Below are 17,898 nucleotides of genomic sequence, written 5' to 3'. Positions count from 1 at the left end.
CCACATCCCCCGAATCTGCAGCTGCGCCTGCCTGGCACCGAGCAGACGTTCAGCCAGTGTCACCTTCTTGAACATAAAGCCAGCCAGCTCCACGGAGAAGGTGCTATGTGAGCTGGTCTTACTTCAAGAATATGGACAGGTCCTTGGGACAGTGGCCCGGCCTCAGTCCATGTGTGGTGAGGACCTTGCCCGTGGGGGCTCTGACCAGATGGGTTAGGGTCCTCTCTGCAGGCCCAAGCCCCATGCAGACTTACCTGTCAGGTACCTGCTGCCTCTCTGCCATCTGAGTTAGGGGACAGCAATCTCAGCGGATGGTGGAGTGAAAGTTAAGGACTCCCTTGGTTAACCCTTCAGCTCACATATTTGCATCTTAGAGGGACGTGGGGACTTTAAATGGAAAAGTGCCACACATCCAGTAGTCCACAGAGAGGGGTCTGAGCTGGCAGACATGTGTCTGACACAGGTCCACCGTCCTCTGATGCCAGCCATAGCCACAGCCCCAGTGGTGGCACAGGGCAGGCTCAGCTACCCTGACAGCGCCCTCCTCTCACACACAGTGCTTCTTGCTGCCCCGAGGCCTCTCAGACACTGAGCGGCTGTGTCCTCTCCGCACACCAAGCCCAGGTGTAGTTTGTAACGGGGGCAGCTGTGGTGCGTCCCCTGGAGACCAGGGAAGTCTCTGCTCCTGGCCAGCATCATCCAGCACAGATGAAGGCCCAGCCCTCCTGATGCCTCTGGACAAGCTCTTTGGCCCCTTTAGTGTGGCTCTTCCACAAAATACCATGGCCTGGGTGAGTCTATTTTGAAGAAGGGGCGTTATAAGAAGTTTAAGTTTAAAAAATTTGGCTCTCAAAAGAAATTTCAATAGTTGTTCTGTTAATATTTGGCTCTGTTGACTAAGAGTTTGCCCACCACTGGGAAAGTCTATCTAAATCTATACACCCCTAGATCTCTCTACTTATTTGTTGTTGTTGTTAATCCTCACCCCAGGTATTTTTGCAATTGATCTTTTAGAGACAGTGGATTAGAGAGGGAAAGACAGAGAGAAACACATCGATTGGTTGGCTTCTCCACGAGTCCAGACCAGAGCCCAGGCTGGGGAGAAGCCTGCAACCAAGGTACGTGCCCTTGACCAGGATTGAACTTGGGACCCTTTTGTCTGCAGGCCAACACTCTATCCACGGAGCCAAATTGAATAGGATGACCTCTGTTCTTATAGAGATGTTATTGTATCTTTCTGATAAAGGTAATAAATTGCTTGTCATAAACTATGTTTCTCTGATTTCTAGTTTCCTTTTCTAGTCCATTACCCCAAATGATACGAATTTAAGCAAATACAATAGTTTCATTTCAGGTCAGAGAACTTAGTGCTGCAATAAAGGATCTGAATGAAATTCCTCACAAAATATAATAATTAGAAGAACAATGAAAGCCGAATCCAGATGGGTTAGGGTCCAGGCACCCCACAACACTAAAAGGCAGTCTGGTAATTGCCAAATTATATTTGGCCTCAACATTCAAGGGGTTCTTTTTTATTTGGGCAGAGAAAATAGGACTAAATAACATTACAATAACCACACAAGACTACGAATGCAATTATAAAATAAGCCATATCCTAGCAGGCAAATCATTTTAATGTGTTTCGAGAAATGAATACTCTGCATGGAATTAAAGGGGAAAAAAATCATCGTGCAGGAAATTAATTATAAAGAAATAAGACACAAAAAAGCTTCGAGTGTCATAAAATTACAAATACAAAAGCAGCAAATTAAAAAACAAGCACATGATTACAGATTTTGATAGCATTAGTAGCCAGCACATACCCAACGAATTACTTAATTGTCAAATATCTTACTCGTTTTGACAGAAGGCTGATGGTAATGATTAACTTTGATTGATTCCAAAGGACTTTATTTGTCCTTCAATTTCAAGGAAACCTGTAAAGATGGCCTCCAGTCACTTGGAAAGGGCGTTCTTTTTCTCAGAGAACTCACCTGCCAGGGGTTTTCCCTGCCGCCCACCAGATTTGTACATTCACTCAACTCTTTTAGCTAAGGCAACCTAAAGACAATTTCTTGAGATCCCTAAAACATCATCAGAAGCCACATATTCTATCCATGTTAAAAAAAACAAAAACAAAAAACCCCACAAAGAAATGAACAACCTCCAATGCTGAGGGCCATAATTCTATAAAGTGCAAGACGGTTCACTGTTACAGATTCCGTGGTCTTCATGCTAAAATGTCTTTGAAAGAATGGGTGGATGAGAGTGGATCAGGACCCCAGCCATGCCCTGGGTTGAGAAATAACCCGTATGAGAAAGGTGATCTGTGGATCTGTCCTCAGGTATCTTTTCAACTCTGTGCACACTGCTGAGGTAGGAGCTTTGGAAGGAGTACGGGAGGTCTCAAGGGAGTGAGGGTCCTCTTGGCTAACAGTGCCCTTTTGCTCAGTTGGGGGCCTAAGACAGTCATGGTTCATATTCATCGGCCATGTGCGACCTTACAAAATTCAAGAGTTGTATCAGACCACAGCCACGGGGGAGAGAGCAAGATCCAAGACAAAGCCACAGGAGGCGGGCAATATCCTGGCACCAACTACGGGACATCTGCTGTCTAGTGCAAGCTCAAGGGGGTGGGGACCAGGGAGTGAGGTGGAAACCCGGGCAGGCAACCTACAAAACGGTTATTAGCAAATGGTATCAAAAAGTATCAAAACATTTTTAAAAACTTTAAAAACTGCCAGGCCTGGCAGACGCACTCTGCAGGATCTCCATGTACCTGTGGAGCTGCCCTGTGCTCCAGAAGTTTGTCCTGGAAGCCAGGACACCGCCCCCTTCCTCTGAAGACCTTCAGAATCGGCAGAGACAGCGAGGATGTGGCCAGGCCATGGCTGGAACTGCCTCTCCAGGTTAGGGACCAGCAGTCTGAGATTCTGGCAAAACACTCCAAGAGCTAAAAGGCCTGTGAGGTACTGCTTGGGCTGGAGCTGGCCAAGCCACATGCCATGGAGGACCAGGGTAGAGAGAAGCTGGCAGCTCTATATGGGGAGGTGGGGGGGTCCTCTCCCAACCCACATTGCTCAAACCACCAAAAGGTTATTAACTCCCAGACTTGGAGCCAGGGACTTTGAACCACAGGTAAACTCACCTGAACTCACAGAGGGAGGGAGACCCTGGACCTCAGGGGAGGGACTCCACCCCCTTCTGGCATTTGGGTTTCCACCCAAAACTGAACACCTCTTAGGGTTGGCTTCTGGGGTTTCTATTAAGTCATCATGAGGTCAGGTCACCTATCAGTCAGGGGCAAGGGGAGGGACATTCAGAATATAATACACACATGGATTTCCTGCTCAGATCAAAATCTGGAAGTTCTACCCGGTAGTCTAGCTAACGTAGCAGAATGTTAAAAATACTGATTGAGTCATCCATACAAGCAGGTTGCTGAGACAGTCTCCATATAACTTCAACAGCAGAAAGACCACCCTTAGGAACAAGGGTTTCTCCAGCTTTTCTATCCCCTCCCATTATTCCATTTATGTCTTAAGAGCAAACAAGTTCCAACTGGGATGAGGATCAAACTCAAAACCTACACCTAATATAACGTTTAAACTCTAGTTCTTTAAAAAATGAGGGAAAACAAAACAAACAGTAACAAAATCTGAATAAAAGCCCACCATACTTATTTTGAAAGATGGAAACAAACGATCCAGAGACTCTCACAGTTCCGCCTGAAGCGCTGACAATTTGATGACACAGTGGCAAACGTGGCTGTTTTCATCTCAAGGTGGCAGCCTGCAAAGATCTGGGCTTTTGTCATTTTGGTTGGAAACGACACCTTCAAGACTTTGCAGTTCAAATGGCCGCCTGCCAAGCGGAGTTGAAGCCATTTCCTTCCATTCTCAGTTGGACCGCACAGCGGTGATTTCCATCTTGAAACATGGACAGCGAAAACCATGCTGGCCCCACCACAGACTCCAAGGAACTTTCTTAGTGTAAGTGGAGCCACCACCAATTATTTGAAGTTGGTTCACAAGAGGACACTTACTTATCAAGTCCACCTTTCAAGCAACGTCCCCTCCACCTCCATATTAGCTCCTAAGCCATGTGGATCACCAAGTGCCTTCATAGTGGGAGGAGAGACATCACAAAATACTAGGCGCAGGACATTGTAAGACCAAGGCACAAGTCAGAACAGAGGCCAGAGGCCTGCATCCTGGGACACGTCCTGGCGGTCAAAAATAAAACAGCTGGCTTAGGCTACAAACTGATAGCTGGCCCAAGGTCAAAGTCCATCTGTCTCCCAAGGCACAAAGTCTTTCTATGAGCTCTTCCCCTCCTGCCCTTGGGTTCTGGTTGACCACCTCTTTGACTTGGGCTGAGCAAGGGAGAACAGACCATAGATTCTGTGCCTCCTAAAGGATCTCCGAGCAAGGAACCCTTTCCTGGAAAAGGGAGGGGCTAAGCTATCCCATTGTTTGTAGAAGTTCTGCAAAATGTGTTTTGTGGAGGGCTGAGCCTTTAATACCCAGAAGGGTTGTCAAGCCACAGTAAGAGTGTAGTTTTTCGGTTTGTTTGTATGCCTTGCAGAACTTCTCAACAGTGTGTAAGCCTCTAGAGAGATTCCCATATACAAGAAACTAGCTAACTATGCAGACTGCTTTCCCAACCAGCAATCGAGGGCTATCATTTGGGTAATAAAGCTTTAAACGCCCACTCACAGCTTTCCTGGTTGCTATAAAAGTCATGGAAAACCTTGAAAGGAAGTGCAGTAAAGAGATAAAAATAAAATAAAGTTAATTGAGATTCTTATTCTAACATCAATGCTAACAATGCATCTTGAAATTTTCCTCATCTCTGCCAAGGTATAGACCATTAATGCCTCCTTTGGCCCATGATTAAAACTGATCTCATTCCTTTCCTCCCATCATACTTTGTGTTACATAGTGCCTTGGGACAGTAGTCTCAAACTCTTAAGGGCACAGACTCTTGATGCTCTAGTAACTGCAGAAATCAGTGCAGGGTGGTCACAGATCTCAAAAGGAGGTACTATTTTAATAGCATATACAGACGGAAAGAGTTTCACCCCTGGGAGAAGCCTAGCCATTTTTCCTCTAACCCTGTTGCTTAATGAATGAGGAAACAGCTAGCTCACGACTTATTAAAAGAATTTGCCCAGCAGCACAGAACTACTTAGCAGCCGGTGGCTGGGACCGGGGCCTGTCGCTTGAGTTGGTGAGACACTCTCAACCTTCTGAGGGGTTAACATGCGCTCACTTGTGTAGGCTTTCAAGAAATGCTTCTAGGAGCTGGAGTCAGAGAACAATGCTAAGTTCTAGGGTGCTGCCTTTTTCTTTCCTGAGAAATAGATGTAGATTTGGGGGCTCAGTACATCAGAAACAGTGGGTGCCAGGAAAAAGAGAAAGTTAAAAAAATAAAAAGCACAAATGGTAGAATAATGCTTATAAAGAGCTGCAGGCCTTGTTCTCCCTTCTTCCCTGATTAGTTAAACCCTTTTAGAATTCAGGAAGATTACCAGGAAAATGGCGTATTCAGAAACAACGGCCACTTGATAAGAAAATCCCAAGGGGGACACCTCCCAGGTGAGAAGTCCAGGTGTCCCTGGCTGACCTGGTGAGCCCTGGTCACTCTCTCACCCTCGCCAGGTCCCTGTGTCCCCACTTACAGAAACAAATGCCCTTGACCCTGCCAGTGATTCCCTAATGGGGCTGATGCTCAGCCACGCCAGGAACTGGTTAAAGAGTTTCCAGCCACTCCCTTCATCACTCCTGGTAGTTTTAGATGCAGGCATTCTGAGGCGGGGTCCCGGACTCTGCATTTTTAAAAGCTCCGCCAGGTTTGAGGAGGCTCAGGGCTGGAGGATCAGAAATGTTCCACCGAAGCCTCTAGTTTCCGCTACAAAACATTTCTAGGTAACCCCTGCCCTAGCCACTCTCAGGGGGAGGTGCTTGCAGTATCCCCCAAAATTTGTAATGTGGAGAGAAGCCCTGTATAGACATAAGGGGATATTTCCTGTCTGGGCCGAGATTTAATTACTCAAGCAAGATAATATGTAAAGTTACGTAGAATATTTAATCGATTACGGTATTATAGAAATACTAAGAATCATAAAAGTAAAAAAAGCTGCTAAGGGATACATAATGGTTCCAGGGTTCTATGAAGTCGCTGCTGGTCCGCAGACGCTCTGGGAGGTGGCGGTGGGGACCAGGTCCCAGCAGGCACGGCAGGGTCACTGGCCCCGGTCCTGGTGCCTCTTGGCCTTGCCCTTCTTCTTCTTGTCCTCCAGCCGTGGCTTCAGGGCGCAGACGCAGGCAGACACGCCGGCGATGGCCTTGGGCAGGTCCGTGCCCTTGCTCCACTTGTCCTTCTCGCGGTCATACACCTGGACCGTCTTGGAGAAGGCCGTGTTCTCCCAGCTGTAGCCGCCCAGGATGTAAATGCGGCCCTCCCACACGGCCACGCCCGACTCGCTGTTGGCGTGCAGCAGCGGGGCCACGCGGGTCCACTGGTTGCACTGCGGGCTGTAGGCCTCCACGCCCAGCACGTCGAAGCGCTCCATGGACTCCACGCTGTCGTCGCTGCCCCCGATGGAGTAGATGCGGTCCTCCAGGCTGCACATGCTGTGCCAGCCCCGCGCCGTGGTCATGGGCCGGCGCTCCTCCCACACGTCCGTCCGGTGGTCATAGCACAGCAGGTTCTTGCGGTAGGGGCCGATCTGGTAGTCGTGGCCCCCCGAGATGTACACGAAGTCTTTGTAGATGGTGCCTGCGTGGCCGTAGGTGAACCTGTGGGGATGGACAGAGACAGAGAGGGAGCTCAGTACTGTCCTGGGCGGGGCTTCCAAGAGCCGAGGCTGCAGTCTTTTCCTCACAAAACGGGGACAACCTGTCGTCTTGTGAGGGGCGTGTGAGGATTTGAGGGGCCAATGCAGGGAGTGGGCACCCTGTGAACTCTTTATAGATGGCAGCTGTCACCGCACAGGGAGTAAACAGCTGTGCAGTCAGACTGCCTGGGAGAGAATTCCCAGCTCTGCCCCCTCTCCACTTCCCCACCTGAGAAATGGGCATAATCACAGGACTGCTTTCCTTCTCATAAGGCTGGAAACAGCAACAGCATGCTACTGAGGCACACACATGTATTTGACCAAGTTATATAGCAGTGGGGAATGAAGTGAAGTACAACTCCACCATAAGGTTCTGAAAAGTCAAGACTAGGGAGACAGGAAATGTCAGTGGTGGCCAGCCGTTCGGAGGCAGGGACAGGGATGACGCAGTGGAGCCCAGGGACCTCAGGGCAGGGACACTACTCTGTGTGGGTCTGTAATGGTGGGTACCTATCCACTGGAACTCAGGAAGTGAATAGACTCAGAAACTGAGAAACCTTTTGTCTGAACGGTAGAGCTGACACTTGTATGGGGTCAGCCTAAACAGGAGCACTGACTTTCCCTCTGCCTCTCATGGTCTACTCTCTGGTATTTACAAGCCAAGAGAGTTTTCCTGGTATTAGAAGGCTTAAAATCCAGAAAGTGAGGTGATCCAAAAGTCGTCACATTCGAAGAGTTCGCCCCAAACCCCCCCATCACCTTGGCAAGCCGGCCACGTAGGACCAGGAGTCGGTCTTGGGACTGTAGGTCTCTACTGAAGAGAGAGCTCCATTCTCATTCCGGCCACCGACGGCCACCAGCATGTCTTCAATGGAGGCCAGGTAGAAGTCCACGCGGCGCTGGTTCATGGAGGCCACCTGCGGAGGCGAGACACCTGTACCTTCCCTTCCCCAAACCCTGGACAGCATCAACATCCAGCACCACTTCCCAGCGGCGTTCTGTGGAACCAGCCCAGAGAGCAAGGCAGTGGCCAACGAGTCTGGCGGAAGGGAGTTAAACTTAAAGAAAGAAGGGTCCTTTCCGACAGACTTCTCCATCCCCAAGGACCCTTGAGACATTAGCCAATCCCCAAAAGGGGTTTGGAGAACACGGCTCCCCAAACTTGTTTGACCACAAGGCCAGCCTCATGTACTTGAATTCTGAGGACAAAGTTTATCATTGCTCATTTAGTGATTTCTTAAATCATTTTTCCTCTTGACAACCTCTCAGATAGGTTTTTAATGAATGCTGATTGCCATTGTGTTAACAGGCAGAAAGTAGAACTCAACAGGAAATTGAAAAGCAGAAGACCCAACTTTTTTTTTTTTTTTTTTTTTTTTTTTTTAATAATCCAAGCAGAACACACAAGTCAACACAGTCCTGCAGGAGACCATCGTTCAGGCTGCCACCGCCACCGAGCTTTGGAGGACGGGCTCCAAAGCCGGGAGCTTCTTTCCAGTGTCAGCATTTACACCTTGGTGGGTGGTTTTAGATTTTCGAGAATAAATAAAAAGATCAGCAGAGTCCATTCTGAGTTTTGAGCTCCGAACAAAACCACGTTAAAGCCACTGAGGTATGAGGATAAAGACTGAGACCGACTTTCATGGATGAGGTCTAGAGAGGTGTTTGTGGGGGGGAAAGGAACGCTTTTTCACCTCTGCCAGGTACTGGCCTATCAACGTGAGCTACATACAGCCCCTGAACCTGGAAGGCCAACGCCCTTCTCCCACCCAAGCCCAGAGGAAGAAGCTGAAATTTGGAGAAGAAAAGGGACCAGTCTGAAATTCCCAGCTACAACTCAGCCAGATTGGGATGTGAACTCAGGTCTGACGCCAAGACCCATGCTCTCCCCAGAATTGGCCACCGTACCTGCCGGATGTGAGGCCAGCTCCACACCTTTCCAAAGAGGAGCGTGGCCGGGACTCTGAGTCACGGGAGGAATGTTTGAACTATGGTCAAATCTCTAGCCTGACAATATCCAATGGGGTAGCCACTAACCTCGTGTGGCCATTTACACACAAATGTAAACTAAAGTGAAATTCAGTCCTTCAGTCCCACTGGCTACATTTCAATAGCTCAGCGGCCACACAGAGCTGGTGGCTACTACATTAGAAAAGCACAGACCTAGAGCGGCGTTTCTAGGTGCAGAAAGCTCTAGACTGACCCTGCAGGTCAGCCCACGCTCCCCCAACCAGGTTCAGGCACAGAGGAGGGTGGGAAGTAGTGGCTCCTCACTTTATCATCACACCTTCCTCAGAAGCAGGAACGAGTCAAGGCCAGAAAGAAGGGAGGGGCGGTCAAGGTTAGGTTAAGAGAGAGCAAAAGTCCTCAAGAGTAAAGAAAGAATCTGGCTTTAATCTCACCTTGATCCACTGTTTACAGCGGGGGTCATACCTATAAAGAAGATTGGACGCCGCGTCCCCTCCATTGTCCCTCGAGAAGCTGCCGCCGGCGATGAAGATGAACCCCCCCAGCACGGCAACACAGTGGTGGCTCCGTCGGGCCGGCAGGGGTGTCTCCTTGACCCACTGCTCGCTCTTGGCGTCCAGATAGCAGGTGTCGTCGCTGAGCTCCAGACACCGCTCGGAGACCTCGCCGCCCACGAACAGCAGGCGCTCCTCGTTGGTGCGGAGCGCCGTGCGCTTGGTCTGCATGACGGGCTGGGCCGCCAGGCTGTTGTGGTAGCGCACCGCCTCCTCGATGAAGCCCTCGCAGTTGGCCTCCCGGGGCAGCAGCGAGCACACGGCCGGCTTGACACGGTGCAGCAGGTCGTTCTTGGGGATGAGCGGGAAGTGGATGTGCTCCAGCACCTGGTAGGCATGAGCCTCGCGCTCCGGCTGCTGCGTCAGCCACTGCAGGGCGGCCTGCAGCAGGTCGTGCTCGCACTCCCGCTGCACCTCGCTGCTGCTCAGGTACACGCAGAGCTTCTGCATGGAGATGTTCTGCAAGAAGTCTGGAGTGAAGGACAGGGTGCCGAAGTGGCTCAGGATGAAGCCGTCGATGAAGGCGTCCAGCCGCTTGAGGCTGTAGATGGAGGCCAGCTCCTGCAGGTACAGGTAGTTGTCCTCGCTCACCTCCTGCTCCAGGTACTCGCAGCAGAAGTCCACCACGGTCCAGATCTGCAGCAGGTGGGCCGTCTCCAGGATGTAGTCGATGTTGCCACCGTCCAAGGCCAGCTCCCCGCCGTACAAGAAGTCCACCACGGCCTTGAGGCCGATGTAGGAGGCACCAATCAGCTCCACCTCCTTCTGGAAGGCCTCACGCATGCCCAGGGTGAACATGGAGTTGAAGTAGTCGCTGCACACGGCCAGCAGGTTACGGTGAGCTGGCACGCGCTGCTCGTCGGCCACCAGGACGATGTCACAGAAGAGGCCACGCAGACGCTGCTCATTCAGCCGCTGCAGCACTGTGGTTGAGTGCTCAGACCAGCGGTACACCTGTGGGAGACCATGTGTCAGGGGCTCGAACCCGGGCCCAGAGAGGGGAAGCGCGCCAACCTGCCCCCTCACTGCTGCAGGAGTCAATCTAGTGGGACACAACCAGCATGTAAAATACAGTGGAATGGCCCTAGCCAGCTGCTCAGTGGTTAGAGTGCTGACCCAAGGACTGAAGGGTCACAGGTTCAATTCAGGTCAAGGGCATATACCAGGGTTGCAGACTCAATCCCCAGCCCAAGTCAGCATGTGTGGGAGGCAACCAATCAATGCCTCTCTCTCTCTCTCTCTCTCTCGCTCTGTCCCCTCCCTTCTACTCTCCCTAAAAATCAATGGGAAAAACATGTCCTCAGGTGAGGATTAACAAGTAAATATAGTGGACTGAAGGAGCCTGGGAAATAAAATACAGTGCATTGCAGGAAACAAGAGTGTTTATGTGTATCGGATATAAGTGTCGAACTCAATCAGAGAAGGAGCCAAAATCTAAAATCCAGCCTAAATCGCGGGCCGAATGGTTTACTGAACAGTCATAAACTGACAATGTCATAAACTGACAGCGGAGTGCAGTGATGACAGCGCGGTGCGGGCCACATTGCAAGGCCTGGCGGGCTGGATTTGGCCCGCGGGCCTTGTGTTTGACACATGTGGGATATATCTTCCTTCTTCTTTGTAAATGAATTTCCTAAATCAATCTTCCTTCTTTCCTCTCTTCCTCTTACCAGGTCTTCCCCTTATCTATTTTCCTTCTTTATAAACAACATTCCTAAAAGGTTTCCTTTTTCCTTCCCTCCCTTCCTTCCTGTGGCTCAGGGGCACACAGATTTGAAAAATGCTGTCCTGTCAGGATAGAGAAGTGGCTTCAGACGCAGACTTTAAGGTCAAACAAAATTGAGGTTTGCATCCAGCTCTGCCACTTACTAGCGATGCGATCTTGGCTGAGCCACGAGGAGGCTCTGAGCCTCCATGTCCTCATCTCACAGGTGAGGATGAGGACACTCACCACTCAGGTGGCTGAGGAGCTGAGGTGTCACGGCAAAAAGCCTCCCTAAGGAAAGCTGTTGTAATTAGCAATCCCCACTGAGGCGCTGTGCCGGGAAAGACAGCTTTCTCTGTGTCTTAGAAAGGCATGTGGCGATGCTACGGAGATGCTACGGAGACCCCCATTTCTAGCGATCCAAACTAAGTGCTCTGGAGACCCTCATTCCAGAAACACGGCTTCCCCAGCCACTGCCAGGGTTGAAAGAGATACACTGAATGTGAAACGCAGAGACACTGTCTTTTTCTGGGGGCTTACATGTAGCCTGCACTGTGCCGTGCACGTGACACGCACTCTCATTCGAGCATCATGAAAACCCTCCAAGAGAACATCTATTATAATTCCCATTTTTCCAGATGAGAAAAACTAAGGCCAGAGAGACAAAGAAACTGGCCCGAAGCCCCACTGTGATTGCGGCAGAGCTGAGATTTGAAGGCAGGTCTGATTCCAGAGCCCAGACCTGTAATCACCACGCTACACTGCAATGAACAAATCAATTAATATGCATAATGAATAGGAATCCATTCCATAGATTCAGATCGGCAGACACTTATTCCGTGCTATATGCCTGCCAGGTGCTTTTGAGGATACAAAACTATGTTAGACCCAGAAAAGTTTCTAAATCCTTGGAGAACTAATTATGCTTTGGGTGTTCAGGATTCTGCACGCTTGCTTATTTCCTCACTATAAAAACAAGAACATTCAATATGGGAAAAACAGGCCTTCAGAAACATCAGCTAGGGAGTCTGTCGATTTGAGGGCGACTGAGGAAAGGGGCTGGCTGGGCACTAAGCCTGAAAAAGGGGAAGGTGAGAAAAGGAGAAGAGGAAGATGGACTGAGGGCTCAGCTGTGAGACTGGCTTCCAGGTCCCGAATTCTTACAGGTTCTTGTCAACGTCTACCCTACAGCAGTGGTTTTCATTCCCCCGCCTCCCTTCCAAATCTGCTCCTTACTGCCTCTAACACACTTATAATTGAGGTCCTTTATTTCCCCGTGGTCCTGCCTGTTGGCCTTGTCTGGGTAATCCCAACATTAAGCGCTCCACCTACATCGCAGGCACGGACAGCGGCCTCACATTCTGATGAGGACACCAGACGAAAGCTTCCTTCCCATTCAAGTTGAGAGAGCCAGACTCACTGCTCTCATGTTCCAGGACGGCTTCTCCTGGGTCCTATACATGGATAGCTCTGCATATCCTGCTTAGTAGCAGAGAGCCAGGCTGGCCTGGTTTTGGCTTCTAATTAAGCAGGGATGGTCTGGGCTCCAACACACACAGGCTTGGGGCCCCTCTCAGGCGTGGACCGAAGGAGGGAAATGATAAATGGCAGCAGCAGGCTCCCCTGTAATAGGAAAGCCTTGGTGTCCCGAGAGGAGTGAGTGAGGGGCATCAGGTGGGCTGCCTGCCCACCCTGGGCCCCTGGTTGTCTCTAAGCTGAGCAGGCTGCCGAGACTCTATGCTTCAGTTGGGGTACACATGACCCCACTCTGCTGAGTAAAAAGGGAAACAGCTCCAAGGGGCGGGGACCGGAGAGAGCCCGGATGACAGCTGCCGAGGGGCACCATCTGCTGCAGGGAGCCAGGGCAGGGAAGAGGGCAGCGCTGCTTCTAAAACCGGGTCTCCACGCTAAGCAGGTGCATTTAACTCTGTACCTGGTTATTTCAGTGTGGCTGCAGACAGAACGTTCAAAAAGCAGACAAGATGATTTCCCAGTTTTAAAGGGACACCAGTAACAGACTTGCAGTATTTTGTATGATTTCGAAGCCCCGGCCTCCAACATTCTCTGATGGTATTAATCCTGGTTATTTCTTTGTTTTCCATGTCAGTGCTTTTATCAGAGGCAAGGCATGGTGGGACTCAGGAGCTAACCCTGGACAGACGCAGCAGTATGGGGTACTCATAATAGAAGAATGCAGCATCAACATGGACCAACACATTTTAGAAGAGTTAAATGAACTGGCTGGGAAGGAACAATCTACCCCTACACACACCAGCTGGGCGAGAATCTCAGCTGCATCATGCTGAGTGCAAGGAGCCAGGCACAACCAGAGCACCTGCCCTCTGGTTCATTTACATAAAGTTCAAGGGCAGGCAAACCTGCAGGGTTGGAAGTCCAGAGAGTGGCAATGTAGGGACTGGAGAGGTTTGGTAATTTCTTCTTCTTCTTTTTTTTTAAATCTGGGTACAGGCTACATGGGTGTGTTAATGTCTAGAAAATCAAAGTACACTTATAGCATTTATGTTATAAATGCAATCAAGCAAGGGATAGAGAACCCTAATCCTAAAAGCTTTGATTCAGAAAGAAACCAATTCAGAGTCTGGCTTTCAGGGACAAAGATCTTCAGCGCTATCAAACTTAGAAAGTGACACTGTCTCCGCAGCCAAGCTCTGAGACAAAGCCCCTTTGAGACGGCAGGGAGACCTTCCTGGGCTTTCACAGCAGATAAAGCCAGGCTTGGCAAGCCCTCCCGGGACACGCAAAGGAAATAGGAAACCGTTTCTCAGGAGGCCGGCCTCTCCTGAAAATTACAGCCCCGCTTTCTTGTAGGCACATCTGTAGAACCGCTTTCTCTCGTTTTTCTCTCAAATCCAGGGTCTTTCCACAACTCCCTTTATCTAATATGGTCTTTCTCAATCTTCCTCCTCTCCCCCCAATCTTCTTTTAAGATTTTCTTTCTAATATTCCCCATGAAATTGTGAATACATTCTGTTTGTCCATGCGTGTACTATATGCACAGCTGTGCTTTAATTATAAAAAGAGTCTTTCCATACCCCTCAAACCAATCCCACCCCCTTGGGGAAAATATTGGCCTCACTGAAAATGATCTAAGGTAACCATAAACTTGAATCTCCAAAAAGGGCCACTTTTAAAGAAAAGTGGGTGGTACTGACATGTATGAAGTGGAGACTGTCCTGAAAACCAGGCCCCCAATCCTTACTTAGGCCGCTGTGGGGAGAGGGCTACTCCCAGGCCTGGAGGAGTTTGGTGAAGGCAGATTCCCAGGTCCAGCTCCAAGTTTAACTGAGCAGGTACGAGGTGGGCCAGACACGCATTTCTAATGAGACACCCTCCCCTTCTCCCAGGGTGGTTCTGATACACCCAGTGTGACACAGGTTGGTAGTCCCACCCAGGGGAGCCACTGTTACTCACTCCTACGGCCCCAGAAAGTCATGTCGGGAGAAGACCCTGGGCCCTTAACATCCAGGTCTGCAATGTGCTGCCCCCACTACAAGGTCGGTGCTGGCTTCTCAATGGACTTGTCCTTGGAGTTTTCGAGCCCCCAAGTGGGGAATGGCAATCCCATGGCTTTTATCCTGACCCAATCATGTCATCCATGTGCAGAATGAATGAGTTGAGTTGTGTCTCTCCCATCTGTCGCCCTCCCAGCTCTCTGATTTTATGATTCTTCCACTCCTGGCCTAGGCTACCTCTAAGGAGATTAACACCACTAACTACCACTAGAAAACAAGCCTATACATTAAGAGTGAGCTCATCAGGAAAGTGTCACACTTCCTAGGCAATCTGCACAGCGGGTGAGCGACCATTCACAGACCTTTGAAGACTCGCTGATCTTGTAGGGTCGAGACACTCTCGTCAGCCGGCTTCCCTCCATCATAAGAGCGGTCCCAGTCCTACAACAAGAACAGGGTTTCTGAGCACACAGGGGCAGTGACGCCGCCGCCAGGTCATTCATTCATTGCGGGCTCTGCTCCACCACAGCAATGACAACAAAGGTGACAGCAGTCACACGGAGGACAGGGGGAGGGAAAGCAGTGTACTACAGAGAACTCACGCTGTGAGCTCGAAAAAAATCAGGTTGTTAGGACACATTTAGCAAGTGTCCCTTTGGCATCTAAAATCTGACACCACGTCTTTTAGCTAAACCACCTCCTACAAACACCTACCTTTTGATGCTTGATCTCACCTACATAAGCCTTTTGGTTAGAATAAGGTTATAGGGACAAGGGTTATTTCAGAGCGCGGACTATGACCCTGGAACCCAGTGACGGGATTTCTTTCCATGTGCTGTGTCATTTAACCCCGTTTCTCCTTCACTCCTGAGGCAGGTGGCACCGACACTCAGGCTCCTGGGGAGGAGGGGCTCACCCAAGGTCACAGCACAGGAAGCAGCGGGTCCCTCTCGCCACCACTGCGGGCGGCAATCCGAGGCTCCGTGTGCCACGAGTGAGAAAAGATTTCTGTGGCCACCTATCCCATTTGACAGGTGAGGATACTGAGTTAGAGGCCACATGGGTGGGAAATGGCTGGGAACCAAACCCGAGCCCTTCATTGTGATGCTCTGCTGAATGGGACCCAGTCTATGAGTGTCTCACTTCGAAAAGACCACATGGTGACCCTGGGGATGTGGTGCGGTGAAGACTGCCATATATAAAGCATGTTCTAGAAACAGGCTCTGGTTTACGTGCTTTCCTGACTTAATCCCCAGAACAATCCCACGAGGCCAGCACTATTATTATCCTCAGTTAGTGGAGGAGGAAACCGATAGCAGCAGGCGAAGTCACTAGACAGTGTCACGCAGGAAGAAGCTGGCCGAGTTGGGATTCCAACCCACAGTGCCTTCCATGCATTTAACCCCTAGGTTATTCCGCCTGGCCATAAAAATTAAAGAAGGGACAAGAAAAAAGCCCGCAGGCAGGAAACGGAGCATGAAGCATGTTAATCTCTCTAGACCTCAGGGTCTTGTCTATGAAATGGGCCCATTTAGCAGGCGACACTGAGGTTTCTTACAGCTTGGAAACACCAAGCGACTCACTGACAGCACAGAGCCAGCCTTTGGGAGACTTGGGGGGTGGGGGGCAGGGGAAGCAGAGGAGGAACTGAGCCAGCAACATGGGGTACAAGTTACAAGCTGGGACTGAGGGTTTCAGGAAGAATTCTTTTTCCTGCGGAGTTGAAGAGAGTCAATTTGTTACCTACTGAACAAACAATCTTTGCTAATTACCGCCCCCCCCCCCCAATGTAACAAAAAGTCTGCATTGTTTCAAGATAACCTGGGACATGGGGGGGTACAAGGGGGGCCGGGAAGAGCTCCAGTATCCCCAAGGGAGGAAAAACTTCAGGCACAGTCTACGCTGTCTGTCCAGCTCCCGGAGGAGAGATAGGGACAACTTGACAAATTAGCAACTTTGTGACAATGACCATCTGTACCCACCCCTGTCCTTCCCGAGGGGGGGTCCTCAGCAGCTGGAGGACGCTGAGAGGGAAGAGAAGGGCAGCGCATTCGTGCAGTGCCTACTGCCCACCCCTCACTTCCTTGTTTCTCCTTCACCCCAGAGGCAGGTGGCACCGTCACTTCTGACACTTAGGCTCCCGTGGAGGAGGGGCTCACCCAAGGTCACACCATAGGAGGCGGCGGGTCCCTCTCGCCACCACTCCAGGCGGCAATCCGAGGCTCCGTGCGCCAGGAGCGAGAAAAGCTTCCTTTTCTAGGCCAAGATTTCCAGAGAGTTTCCCCTTGTGTGGGTTCCCTTTTGTCTCCGGGCAAGAGGTTTGGGGCCCATTTCTACAAGTGTCGGGTGTCCGCTGCCTCCGTGCTTTCATGCACATGGACAGGATGCTCCCAAGATCTTCGTAAACACGGGCGCCGAGGCCACGTCCGGCCCGGAGGGTCCCCAGGGAGCCTCTTCTCCAAGCTTCTGCCCCGGGTTTCGGGGTTTCCACCCAGAACCTGCTCGCCCTCAGCGCTCGGGGGGAACACACGTCGTGGAGATGCACACGGCCGCCCGCCGGCACTCACCGTCGCCCGCAGGGTCTCCGGGGGACGCTGCTGTCCTGTCGCTCGCTCGGACCCGGCACCCCCCGGCGGAACTGCCGGCACAACGGCCGCCCCGGCAGGCTCGAGCCGGCTGCAAGGAGGCAGCGGAGGAAGCAGAGGAGGCGGAGCCGGGACGCACCCGGGCCGGCGCCCCCGGCGGGGCGCGGGGACACTCACCTGGGCCGCCCGCGGGCCGGAGCCCAGGCAGCAGCGGCCCCTCCCCGCGCCGCCGCACACCTGCCCCGCACAAAGGGGCGCCGCGGGGCCCGGCGGGGAGGCGCTCGCCGGGTCCGGGTCCTCCCAGGTAGGCCGCCCCCGCCCCCCGACGGCGGCGCGCGGCGGTCCGGGCCCGAGGCCGCCTGGAGGCGCTTACGGGCGCGGCGCGGGGGCTCCCGGCGGGGGTGCCGGGCGGGCGGGGCGGCGGGGCGCGGGCTCCGCAGCCCCGGGGCCGGCCCGGTGCGCGGCCATGGCTCCGCCAGGAAGTGCGAGGCCGAGAGCAGAGGCGCGTGCGGCCAATGGCGGCGGCGGGCGGGGGCGGGCGCAGCGGCGGCGGGCGGGGCCTGTGCCGGGGCGGGGCCTGTTCCTGGGGCGGGGCCTGCGCCGGGGACCGGGGGTGCGCCCGGGCGGAGCCTGTGCCCGAGGGGTGCGGGGGGTGCGCTGGGGGCCGGGAGTGCGCCGGGGCGGGGCCTGCGCCGGGGGCGGGGGGCGCGCGCGGGGCCGCCACGGTCGCGCGAAACGCCTGGTGGGTGTCACGCTCTGTGCCGGGCGCGGG

The 17,898-nt window shown here is 52.0% G+C and overlaps 1 protein-coding gene across 1 annotated transcript; it reads right to left on the bottom strand.

The window, feature by feature from the left end:
* Positions 1–1,591: 1,591 nt before the first annotated feature.
* Positions 1,592–17,635, bottom strand: KLHL36 (kelch like family member 36). Its single transcript, XM_084905567.1, has 5 exons — positions 17,109–17,635; positions 14,904–14,982; positions 9,244–10,317; positions 7,601–7,758; positions 1,592–6,803 (listed from the first exon to the last, which is right to left on the bottom strand). The coding sequence occupies exons 2-5, from the start codon at positions 14,964–14,966 to the stop codon at positions 6,248–6,250; spliced, it is 1,851 nt and encodes a 616-aa protein (XP_084761693.1). The 5' UTR covers positions 14,967–14,982; positions 17,109–17,635; the 3' UTR covers positions 1,592–6,247.
* Between the last annotated feature and the right edge of the window lie 263 nt (positions 17,636–17,898).

This window comes from Pipistrellus hanaki, assembly GCF_964339955.1.
Source record: "Pipistrellus hanaki genome assembly, chromosome: 15".
Taxonomy (NCBI): domain Eukaryota; kingdom Metazoa; phylum Chordata; class Mammalia; order Chiroptera; family Vespertilionidae; genus Pipistrellus; species Pipistrellus hanaki.
Note: the sequence above shows the minus strand (reverse complement) of the source record. Positions and strands in the feature narration are given on the sequence as shown.